The sequence below is a fragment of the Patagioenas fasciata genome, chromosome 5, assembly GCF_037038585.1.
Source record: "Patagioenas fasciata isolate bPatFas1 chromosome 5, bPatFas1.hap1, whole genome shotgun sequence".
Classification (NCBI taxonomy): Eukaryota; Metazoa; Chordata; class Aves; order Columbiformes; family Columbidae; genus Patagioenas; species Patagioenas fasciata.
Window position 1 is genome coordinate 23,591,152 of NC_092524.1, and position 13,013 is coordinate 23,604,164.

A 13,013-nucleotide genomic window follows, 5' to 3' on the forward strand; every position below is an offset into this window, starting at 1 on the left:
CTTGCTATCTTTTTAAGATGATGGAAGAGGATCAAAAAGTGTTTGTTCAGGTCTGCCACTATCTGTCACTTTCCTTTAGTTGTGTTTTACTGATGAGCAAATATTGGCCGGTTCTGAAGGTGTCTTTTTGATGCCATCTCGCTGCAAATTCCAGCTACTGGCTTGTTCTAGTCTCTTTCCTTTTGTTTTCAGAACATGTTGCGGATTTCAGTAGAGTGGGAATGGATTTCTGATGTGCTGAAATCAAACCTGGTGTGGATTTACAGCTGGCAAGGGTATAAGTAGAAAGAAAGTATTAATTCATTCAAATATGGAGCATACTGTGTGCATCATGTGGTCAGAAAGTATCATGAGTACCCCTTCAGCCTCACAGCTATATAGCACCTTGGATCAAAATAATTCTCTTCACATTTGAAAACCTTTAAGCAGTGACCAATTGAAAGTATGCAGTGAAGAAAGATCCCAGGATTCCCACAAAATACATGGCAGAAGGCTTGGCAGTGACGAGTTCATGCTTCATCCTTGGTGACAGGTCCTCTTCACAAAGGGTCTGAAGTTACTGGCATTAATGAGGCTGTTGAACACGTAAGTGTCTTGTATGTCTTCCTCCTTGGCAGGGTGAGTGCATACTCTTACTGATTACACTTTCTGATACAGAGGCAGCAGTGTTACCAGTAGTGATCAGTTTTGCAATGTTCACAATTCTGGAGTGATTTCAGGTAAAGGGTTTTTTGTGAAGGATATATTTGACTTTCTTTCCTAATACACTGTAAAGTACTCAGTATGGCTGGTCCTTTAATAATTTTTTCTCCTGATTCTTTTTTAACAAGTATTAAATATTTGGATGCTAACATTTTTGGAAGTGGCTGCTAAAACAGATTGACTTTCCTTCCTCAGTCCCCTTCAAAGTGAAACATGAGTCTCTTTTTTCTCTTCAGACCAGATGGCATGCTTCTTCAAGTGAGCAATGTGTTGCAGTGCAAATGGACTCTGTCTTTCCCCTTCTTCCTTTCCTCCTTTGGTAACTGAACATATCTGTGTAGTTTATATTTGAGTAAAATTCAAAATTGGTCAAAGAGTCTGCAGGGTAAATATGTCAACTATTGGAAAACCAACTCTACCAGATTGAAAGAATTTCTGCACCTGCCAACAGATGGTATAGCAAGTTGACTGCACAGAACCTGACATCCGTATGGACCTTATTAGAAAAATGGACAAGATTATATAGTTGGGTCCTTCTCATGTTTGTCTTGTGTGTGTCTGTAATGCTGCTCCTCCTCATATGCATGCACAGAGCCCCGCCTCCTCCAAGTCATGCAGTGGGCTGTATTCTCAGTGGGCAGAAACCGCATTCCTTAAGGCTGGGAGGTGATGACTGTACTGAGAATTTCTTTGAGAGTTTTTACAACTGATAGAAGAGACTTGCAAAGTGAAAGAAGTAAAAGAAGCAATCCAATTTAAAACAGTTTCACATGTACTACTGTTTTGATAGTTGTTTATCCACCAATGGATTTTTTTGGAGATGGAGTAATGCATGTAAAACAGTTTCTGGATGTGTGGACTCTCAGATTGCTGTCTGTACCCTGTGACTCTCTTCCAGCAGCTGATGGTCATGTTTTAAGAGAAATAGATGTTGCTTTGAAATTGGATTGAGCCAGAGTTCTGTGTTCCTGTTCCCCAGCAAAACCTGTGCAGGGCTGTCAGCAAGTAACTTGATTTGCCAGTGTCTTTTGTTTCCTGTCTGAAAAGGTTGGTACTACTTGCTTCAGAAGAACACTGAGGATAAAATTATTGTATGACAAAGGAAATATAACCAAACAACTTACTGGATGACAAATAAAATTTGGTACCCCTGGAATGTTGCATAAATTTAGTAGGGTAGAAGTACAGCATTTATTTAAAGGAGTTGCTAAAAGTGACAGGGACTTGTTAGCTTTTTTGAGGGGATTGTTTCTTGTTTTGTGGTTTTTGCTTTTGAAACTCTTTAAGTTTCTTAAATGATTGGCTTGGTCTAAGTTTTTTTTTTTTTTTGTTAAAGAAGTGTGGAGATCATGGCTAAAGCTTTTCAGGCAAGAATACAGTAGATCTGACAGGAGCTGAACTTTGGTTATTCTGCACAGGATGTGTTACAGTGCTTGAAATGCATTCCGTTATGATTTCCTCAAGAACACTGTGATGCTTAGGGTGGAGAGTTCTTTAGTTAGGGCAGGTACCTGTGAGATCTGGTGTCAGTACTCAGCTAGCAACCTGCCCAAATCTAGAAGAGGTCTCACTTAAGTGTTGACAGCAGGATTTTTCATTTTTAATAGATGCAACTTCCGTATAGAAGTGGAGCAGGTTGGCTGAGAGTTGTAGGTATGAGGTTAGACAAGAATGTATTGCAGAGCAACAGAGAGGGGTACTGTGAGAATGGCATTTTTTGATGTTGCTGCCTGAATGTGCTGCCTAGGCGCTTAGGGTTGTGAGAGAGCAAAAGCCTCAGTGATTCCTAGTTATCTTGGCAAGCTTGAAATAACTCAGGTTTACATCAGAGATTTATTCTTAGCCAGGATATTTCCATTTTATAATATTTGAGAATGTGTAAATTCTAAGTTATGACAACTACTAGGAAAGTCTTCTAGTGGTACCATACTGACCTGAAAGCTATTTTTTGGGAGGAGTGTGAAGAAGGGAGTTAGATTCTGCTGTTGAAGCTCTTCGATGCTTTTTATTATAACAAACTTGAGAACATGACATATTGACTGTACCTTCACATTGCAAAGAATACCCAGGTGTCTCATTTCTTTCATATCTTGATCTGGTGACAGCATGCCGTAGTTTAGTAATACTGTGGCAGGTTTTCTCCAGTTGGAGGCATAGGTGTTATTTGTGCACTGGGAGTTGTTTGCTAATATGAGGGTGTGTGATGCCGACAGTTTCACTCTCTGTAGCTGTCTGAGAGTAGCAATTTTGATTTGTTGATACTTAGCAGGTACAGGTGAATGATGTGAAGACTGATTTGAATATGTTCAATCACTTGTTTAAGAAAAAACAAAGCAAACAAAAAAGGGCAAAAAAATCCAACCAACCAAACAAAACCAAAACCTGTCCTGCTTTAACCCCAGCTGGTAACTCTTCACCACACAACTGCTCACTCCCCCTCAGTGGGATGTGGGAGAGACTCAGAACGGTGAAAGTGAGAAAACTTATGGGTAAAATAAAGACAGGTTAATATAGGTAGAGCAAAAGCCATGCACACAAGCAAAGCAAAAGAAGGAATTCGTTCACTACTTCCCATGGGCAGGCAGGTATTCAGCCATCTCCAGGACAGCAGGGCTCCATCACACATAACAGTTACTTGAGAAGACAAACATCATCACTCCAAAAGTCCTCTTGTTCATCTTCCAGCTTTATATAGTGACTATGACATTGTACAGTCTGGAATATCATAGAATCATTTTTGGTCCAACCATAACCTAACTCTAGCACTAAACCATGTCCCTAAGAACATAATCTATACACCTTTTAAACTCTTTCAGGGATGGTGACTCCACCACTTCCCTGGGCAGCCTGTTCCAATGTCTAATATCCAATCTAAATCTCCCCTGGCACAACTTGAGGCCATTTCCTCTCATCCTACCACTTGCTACTTGGGAGAAGAGATCAACACCCTCTGTGCTACAACCTCCTTTCAAGTAGTTGTAGACAGTAATAAAGTCTTCCCTCAGCTTTCTTTTCTCCAGGCTGCTTAGGCCCCAGTTCCCTCAACTGCTCCTCGTAAGGCCTGTGCTCCAGGCCCCTCACCAGCTTCGTCACCCTCCTCTGTACTCTCTCTTGTACCTCACTGTCTTCCTTATGATGAGGGGCCCAAAACTGAACACAGGATTCAAGGTGGGGCCTCACCAGTGCCAAGTATAGTGGCACAATCACTTCTCCAGTCCTGCTGGCCACACTATTCCTGATAAAAGCCAGGATTCTGTTGGCCTTTTTGTCTACCTGGGCATGCTGCTGGCTCATATTCAGCCAGCTGTCAATCAACACCCCCAGGTCCTTTTCCATCAGGCAGCTTTCCAACCACTCTTCCCCAAGCCAATAGCATTGCATGGCATTGTTGTGACCTAAGTGCAGGACTTGTCACTTGGCCTTGTTAAACCTCATACAACTGGCCTCAGCCCAACAATTCAGCTGATCCAGATCCCTCTGTATGGCTTTCCTCCAGCAGATCAACCCTCCCACCCAACTTGATGTCATCTGCAAAGTTACTAAGGGTGCACTCAATCCACTCATCTAGATCATTGATAAAGACATTAAATAGAACTGGCCCTAATACTGAGCCCTGGGGAATACCACTTGTAACCTGCTGCCACCAACTCTTTGGGCCCAGCCATCTAGCCACTTCTTCATCCATCTCAGAGCACACCCACCCAGGCCATGACCTGCTGATACAGTGTCAAAGGCTTTACTGAAGTGTAAGTACACAACATCCACAGCTTTTCCCTCATCTACTAGATGGGTCACCTTGTTGTAGAAGGAGATCAGGCTGGTCACACAGGACCTGCCTTTCATAAACCCATGTTGACTGGACCTGATCGCTTGTTTTTCTTGCATGTGCTGTGTGGTGTCACTCAGGATGATCTCTTCCACTTCTTTGGTCAGTTGAAATCAGCTATTCCAGATGTGTCTCTTCCCAGCTTCTTGTGCACCCCCAGCCTACTCACTGCTGGGGTGGTGTGGGAGCAGAAAAGGCCTTGACTCTGTGGTAGCACTGCTCAACACTGACAAAAACATCCCTATATTTTTAATGCTGTTTTCAGCACAAATCCAAGGCATAGCCTCATACCAGCTACTATAAAGAAAATTAACTCAATCCCAGCCAGAGCCAGCACAAAACCCCTTACTGGTTGAACACAGAACTGCAGAACTTAATTAACAGTGATTCTGTAAGGCTGTACTGACCGAGGGCTGGTTATTGGCAGCACCATGTCTGTTCAGTGTTTTGTGGCAGGACTAGCAAAGGACAAACTGTTCCTATAACTGATTTAGATTTAGGGACTCAGGCATGAAGTAGAGTTGGGTATGGCATTTCCCTGGCAGCTGCTGGGAGCAGTGAAGGCCATGCCTTAGTGGGCTGGAGCTGAGCTTCTTCTGGTTGTAGCCTTTTCTCATTGCAGTATGTAGACCAAACCCAGTCTTCTTGGATAAGAAAAGCAGTGATGCAGGGAGTGGAATTGAGGTTTGAATGGAACTGCTAAAAGCAAGAAGACATAAAATTGCCAGCTGCATAGCCTAGGCTTAGATTTTGCTGGCTGTCACTTTCTTTCTTCAGGGTGCTACAGCAGGAGAGTTGCAGGTGGTTCTGGGTATGTGGCCAGTGGCTGAGATTGCCCCATTTGGCTCAGAAGACCTTGTATTCCCCACTTTTCTGAACTACCTTGTCTTTTAACAGCTCAGAGCAAATTTCCACTAAGGCATCTGCTCTGTGCTGGCAGATTCTTAGAATGCCCCCAGGAGAGTCACCCATTTGCACGAAATAACACTTGAGAGGAAATAATATTGTTTGGGGCATTAAAAAAAATACCACCCTGAAGCATTCCTATCATGTTGTTTGAAACAGTGATGTTAGCAGTTTTGCTTGTGTCAGGGATGCAGCATTTTGCTATGTTGTAGGGGAGGAAGAGAGCCATCTGCATTTGGCTGGTTTGGGAGTTTCCAGAAAACCTCATGCTTAAAGGCTTGTTTCTTTGGCAGATAAGTTCTCCAAAGATGCCTGTATGGAGCAGGTTCTTCCTTGGGACTGCAGTAATGAGCTAGGAAAAGGTCTTCTCTGAAACTCCTGGTCCTAGCAGGTGTGGTGTGCTGTGTGCCCCATGCAGCATTGAAGAGTGGGGCACTTGCCATGCTGTGATTGTAGTAGTTCTTCTCACCCCTGGAGCTCAGGCCTTCCTGGGGAGGGGAAGGATTTGGACTCACAGGAACATGAAGCAAGCTGGTGTAGGGTAGACAATGGATGGAACTAACTGCAGCTCTGCCACTCCCCCAGGGAGTGCAATTATAATCAAAACAGGTAAATTATAGTAAATAATAAAGCTGTGCATGAGCTTAGTTTGTTCTTCCTGATTTTGAATCATGACAATATGTGGGCATGCAGAGGGGGCATATTTTTGTGACAACTTGGCCCTTATGTGCAAAGGTTTTATTTCTGTTTTTTACCTGGAAAAGTGCACGGTGCCTGTGACTAGTCTGGAACATGACAGAGGAAGATGAGGGGAAAGGATATTCTTTCGTTCTCTGCCTTGTCTTGCAGCTTCCCCCTAGCTCGACCACCTGACATAACTGTTTTGGTACTTATTAAAACTATTGAATATCATTGTCTTCCTTCACTGAAGTTTGTGTTTCTGTGATACCTGCATTCCAAAAACAATACACAAAGTGGGAAACATGGTAGATTAAAATGACTGAGTGGATCTGTGTTTAACCTTGAAGGCACATCTCTAGGTTTCCTTCTTGCACTGTTATCTTGATCTCCAGTACCCAGCTACTAAACCCCCTCCACTCGGCAGACTCACAGTGTGTCAACTGTCATAGTGGATAGATTGTATGCCAGGGAATATATTAACACCAAGAAGCTCAATTCTAACTTTGATCAGCAGCAATACTCTTAAAACTTAATTGAAAACCTAGTATGAATTAATGTTTTACTTAGTTCCTAGCCATTGGCAAACAACAAAACTATTCTGCAAGCTAACTACTGATCTGACAAAGGCATGAGAGTATTGAGTTGGGTTCTTGTAGCCTCATCAGTTTTACTTGTGTTTAAATCAGCCATGTGAAGGAGAGTTTTTTGTTTGGTGGGTTGTGGGTTATTTTTTAGCAAACTTTGCTTTGACCTAAGGGTACATAGAAGGCTGCACATATGTTTCTATAAAGAAAATAGCAAGAAAGAAATATGTGAAGTGGGGAGTGTTTTAGGAAAAAAGTGCTACCAAGTATCATACTAAAAATACTGATAAGGATAATGACAAAATATCCAGGGCCAAGATACCATTTGTCTCATCTTCATTCAGCCACTGATAAACAGCTTGCTCGCTGCCTGCTTTTGCTGCCTTTTTAAAAATCTCCTGTAAACTTCCCTGTTTTTTGTTTGTTACAGTGAGCCAGCTGTTGCCTGGGAATAACTTCACAAATGAATGCAACATTCCTGGAAACTTCATGTGCAGTAACGGGCGCTGTATCCCAGGAGCCTGGCAGTGTGATGGGCTGCCGGATTGTTTTGATGACAGTGATGAGAAGGAATGCCGTAAGTGACCCTAATATCATAAGGCTTGGTTAGGTAGCATTACTGGTGTGTTCTATAGTGTATATTAGGTAAGTAACAAAGCTACTACCAGTTTCTTAATTTAGCTATTGTTGGAAAAAATGTACAGCCTTCCTTACTATATCCTTAAGGGATACAGTAAGAAACGTTAAGGTTCTTCAGACTGTCTGATTTTAGTACAGCAGTTGGTATCAGGTTGCTAAACTCCTATTCATGGATGGATAAATTGAAACAGACTTGACTTGTGATTCGTCCAGTGGAAGAGTGATGCTCTGTGAACTTTTAGGGATCCTGTCTATACTGCTTCAACATGCTGGCCTAGTGCTGTAAGTTGGTTTCCACTACCATCAAAATTAGTTCGTTTCATTTAGAAATTGCTGACTGTATCCTGTTATTTCTGTTCTCTCCTGTCAAAATGTAATTCTTAACCCTTTTCAACTTTAATATTAGCTTTCTGGAAAATAAATCAAATGAATTGACTAATAATGTTTACATGTTTCAATCCTCCCTACAGAACTCCCAGTTCTAGAGAGCTAAAAAAAAAGTCTCATCTGGTTCTCCTCTGTGATTTCATTGTTTTGTTAGCATTAATTAAGCTTTAGTTAATGTTATTCACCCATTAGTTAGCATGAAACTTTCTGACCTACATGTTTTACCCAGACTGCTAGATTATGCTGCAGCATAATGCTATGATTTGAAATCTAGTTAGGAGAGAAAAAACCCTCAAATTTCATGCGATTCTAGAGCAACTGAGAAATTTCTGAGAAGTGACTCCTTTTTGTCTGACAAATGTTTCTCCTTTACATTTATACTTTATGGATGTTTTCATTAAACTTAAACTGAATTATAAGAAGCTTACATTTCCCAGGACACTTAAAGACGTGATTAGATTTGCTTATGGAGCAGAAGGAAAAATAGCTTCTTCCAAATTAGCTGACTAGAAATACCATGTTCCATTAAATACTCTTGCTTATTTAACTTGATGCCTCTTCTTTAGCCCCATTTATCTACCCCTTTTAAAATAAGGAGGCTTCAATAACTGTGCTGTGGATATCTCCACACGTAGTTCTGATTTAAATTGGTGAGCTTTTCTCCCTTTCTAAGGCATTAAAAGTATCTGTATAAAATAACTGATGTTTTGCAGTCTTTATGAAGCATCAGGCTTATGTTGCAACATTGAAGATGAGTTAATTTTTCTTGCTTAGATTTTAACATCTTAGGAAAGGATGGCTCTATTGTAAGGATTGATCATTGTCATGCAGTTCTGTTTAAACCCTAGCAGAATTTGTTAGTGGGAGCTTTGGCAAGAACAGAAGATGTCCAAAGTTTAACCTGTACCTTTTTGGTGAAATATTTCTGATGACAGCAGTTGTGTGACGCTCAGGTTCCTCATTACCCAACTCCTGAGTGTGCTGCTAGCAATTCTTTTGGTGTGCTGTTTCGACTTCTTAAAACAAGCTGAATGATGGCACTTCTCTGTATATGTAGGATACGAACGAGGATGTTTTCTGTCTCTGAGAGTATTGTCATCGTCTGCCTTGCATGAATTTTGTTTCACCTGATGTGCTTGGAAAATCTTAATGAAGATTTTAATTAACCTTAATGAAGATTTTCTTAATGAAAGTTGGGCCGGATATTTACCCATGAATCAGTAACAGGAAAATACACTTTGTGACTCTGTGTTCAAAAATTTCCTTACCAAAATCAGTCAGATCTAGTGAATTGCAGGCAGTAATGGACATGGTAACTGACAATAAAATATAAATAAATAGCTGCAAAATTACAGTTCTTAAGAGTTGTTCTTGTCATGACAGAATTAAATAAACCTCAGTGATCTAGGCTATGCTGCAACTATGAATTTCAGATTTTGCAGAATTGTCTTTTGTTTAGTTTTTTATTTAAATACTCCCAGCTCACTTGGTTGGTTAACAGTTTTCTGGATGAGCATCCTTTTGATCCTGCCCAAATTAACAGAGATAATTAGACACTTCTTTCCTCTTCTATACATCTATCTGCTATCTGATCACCTTCATAAATGTAAAGTTAGCATGGAAAAGAGACAACAGGGTAAGCAGAGGTTTCATATCCTGTGCTGGCCTGCTGTTAACTAGTCAGAGAAGCCAAAACAGAATAGAGATATTCCTCATTTGAATCTCCAAACAAACAAAAATAACATTCTCTAATACAGGGGTGTCAAACTCATTTTCACTGGGGGCCACATCAGCCTTGTGGTTGCCTTCAAAGGGGCAAATGTAATTTTAGGACTGTATAAATGCTACTACTCCCCAGTGAAAATGAGTTTGACACCCCTGCTCTAATGCATCTGGAGAGCTTCAGCCTTCCTGTTCTGCAGCTCCATCCTCTCCATTCTAGTAGGCAGCTTTTAACTCTTTATGTGTTGCCATGAGAAGCATGTCTAATTAACCAGCCACTGTGTCTGTGAGATGCTGAATATGCCTGTGTAGCTACAGTCTGTGCACCATGGTAGAGATATGAGGTGTGAGAGGAGTCACTGGAGGCCGGGAAGGGTTTGCATTCTTAATTGTTGATTTATGCCTAAATTGAGGAAGTTGGCTTACTGTCTCAAGGATGGATGGTCCTTCTAACCCAGAAAACAATCCCTTTTGACTCCTGCTAATCAACTAACCTTGCTAATAGCCTCGGAGTGCCAATTCAGTCACTTAGATGAGTATATACATACAATGCGTGTTGCTAAAGAAGTCTGATTAGCTCTTTTGATGAATTTTGAAAATGATCCTATTCTTATGGTGTACTGCTATAGTGTTACCAACCAGACTTTGGATGAGAAAATAATCAAAATTTGGATGGGCTTGTACAGCCCGAATCTGGTGTTAGAGGAGTTTCTAGCTCAGAGTTAAGGCACTGAAAGGCAGCCCTAGTGTCTTGTCTGAGAGGGGCAAAGGAAGAAGAAAAATCAGTTGTCTCTTCTCCCTCTTCCAGTTTGTGTCAATCTGTAAAGATAGGCTTCTAGATTACTCTAAGTTGGAAAGGACTCTGGAGTTCATTTGTTCCAGCTATCTCCTCAGAGAAGGACTAACTTAGATTAGGGTTCCTCAGAGCCTGGTCTAGTCAAATTTTGCACATTTCCAAGGATGGAGAATCCACAGCCCCACTGGACACCTCTTCCAGGGTTTGAATATGGAACCTGGGAAAATTTTTTTCTAGTACATGATCAGTTTCCAGTGATGAGACAGAAGATGAACCAAGCAGATCCTCTGGCCTTAGTGAGTGGGAGAAGGGAATGTAGGAGCCCAGAGATTTTTCTTCTTGGCTGCAGAAACAGCAGCTGAAAAGAAACAACAGTTGACATTCAAAATATGCATGTGTGTGTCACATCTGGTTGTGTAATTATGCCAGTGTGTCTTGTGTTATTTGTGTCAGACAACTCCAGGGAGGCCAGCCATGCTTCAAAGTGTCATGCCAGCATTGCAAGAGTTGGAGTGTGTATGTATAGATATAGGTATAAAACTTTTTGATTTTTTAATTGTTTTAAGCTAGACTTTTGTTACCTTTCTGTTATCAGAATAGGTCTCTACTTACTAAAAGTTACCTTGCAGCAAAATTGAAGTCCTTTGTTTTCTGTTGTGATGTTGCTTTGCATTAGCTGAGCTGTTGATGGTGAAGACAAAGCCATAGGAGTTGCATTAGCAGCAGGAGATGGCTGAGTGCCTAGTGTGTTACTACTCTGAGCCGTGCTTTAAGCTTCTTTGTCTGTGATTCCTCATCGACTAACTAGTTCACACTGAAAGGCTTTAACCTTGCTTTAAAGTGTTTATGTGTGAATAGGAGTTTGGTTACAGGATTCATTTGGTACGTTGGACTGGTATTTCTGTGAAGTATGCTGTGTTTTAGTATGCTGACTGAAGAAATTTCATGCACACGTGTGTGGTTATGTGCAAAGTCTTTCTTTTTCTTTCGGATTGTCTTTCAGTTGAATGTGGATGCCCAACAATCTTTCATTAATTCCATTGTTGTAGCATCTCATCCTGTTTGTCTTCCTTCCAGCAGGAAAATTTAAAGCTTATGATCTGGTTTTCATTTTCTGCAGCCAGTGAGTGAGAAGTGCTTGTCTGGCTGTAAGGGGGAAATAAGATGCAAAGCAGAATTACCTGCACCTTGTCCATTTTTGCCTTATCTCTTCCCTCTCTTCCTTTTGTCCCTTTTCTGTCTCCTGATTTGCAGGATCATCTCTTGTTAACTGTGTCACTTTGTTTGGGGGCTTTTTCTTCATTTCTCACATTTGTCAGAATCCATACCATCTGTCATCTTCCTTGCTTCCTCTGTGCTTTGACCTGTGATCGGTTTAACACTTCCCATGCCAGTACATTCTTCTACTCTTGCCTTCTGTCATGGTGATGTGACAACAGAAAAATTTTACCTGGATTTATCTGGAAAGGAGGGTTGAAAAAAGACATAATAGGGAGGGAATAAGCTGAGACAATGCCTTCTCATTATCATAAATAAGAATTGCTTCTCCTTGAAGCAGTTTTCCTCCAAGCCACTAGTTGAGCTTGAAAAAGAATTAATTGACCATAGCTGTGCAAATGTTTTGTGAGTTTTTCTGGTTCTCTATAGTTTGAGTAATCTGCTGTCATCAGTGCATCTCCCAAAATGGAGCAACCTTTTGTAGTTCATTCCCCCAGCTGTGCTGGTTCTTGTCTGTTGGTCTGCTCATCAGCCTCTGTAGTCCAATAACTGTCATGCAGGTTTCTTTTAAATGTTAGTGGACTTTTAATGACTACTACTGCTTTTTAGCGGTGTAGGTGATTTATAGTGAAAGGCTTCTCTTCACACATGCAGAATCTTTACTAATAGGACTTTCCTGTGGAGCTTATAGGTGCTGGTTGCATACCAGGCATATATATCTGGGGTTAGTGCTTGCACTGGTCAAGGTGGGAGCTGCATGCAGTCAGCTACTCTGTTCTCTGTCTGTTAACAGATATGGAAGATCCAAAATGGAGAACCTGAATGGAAAGAGCCTAGAAATGTGTGCTTGCACATTTCAAAACATTTGAGGTAAATGGATTATCTTTAGTGCGGACCTTTATACCTGCCTGCTGAGATACTCCTTTGGGGCCAAGACCTTCACCCAGCTGTTGGAAGGATTCTCTCCTTGAGAGTTAAGAGTGTGCTAATGTAGCTAAACTCATAATTTACTCTGTCATCTTTGTTTCCTCTTTTCTTTGCTGTTTGTAGATCTTTATATTAGATTATTACAGAAAGAACAATGTGAACACTGCAAAAAGCTTTTGTCAGCTAATGAGCAAGAGCTTATGGAGAGATGGCATGTTGCCGCCTTTGTCAGCTAATGAGCAGCAGATGGTGCAGATTCAGAGCATGGCACATCATCTGTACTAAGTGCCTGGCATGACAGCAGCCAGAATTAAACATACCAAATACCCAGAAGTCTAGATTTTCCTTTATCGCTCTTCTGAGAGCCATTTCTTAAGTGCCAAGTTTGTGTGTTCAGCTGTGAGCAAAAAGTGGCACACAGTGAATATAGTGACTAACTGTGTTAATCCAAGGGCTAAAGACTGCAGACCGTGGTCTGGAAAAAAAACCTATGCAAGGATAGCCTTGGAGCAGTGTGTTCTTGTGTTAGGAACTTCTGTCTCTCAAATGTTTCTGTTACCAGTTGCCACTGTTGCCCATTCAATACAAACGTGAAGGTAAAGCAGGTTTTTGAGTCAATGCTAAG

The 13,013-nt window shown here is 41.2% G+C and overlaps 1 protein-coding gene across 6 annotated transcripts in view; it reads left to right on the forward strand.

Moving 5' to 3' along the window:
• The window catches only part of LDLRAD3 (low density lipoprotein receptor class A domain containing 3), a 112,191-nt gene that overhangs the window by 30,363 nt on the left and 68,815 nt on the right, over nt 1-13,013 (forward strand). For all 6 annotated transcript variants that reach the window (XR_011739320.1, XM_065839510.2, XM_071809093.1 and 3 more), the window contains exon 2: nt 7,130-7,276. Coding sequence is in view for 5 of the 6 variants with exons in the window: in XM_065839510.2 (XP_065695582.1) it covers nt 7,130-7,276 (147 nt within the window). In the remaining variant the exon portion in view is untranslated. The remainder of the gene's footprint in view (nt 1-7,129; nt 7,277-13,013) is intronic.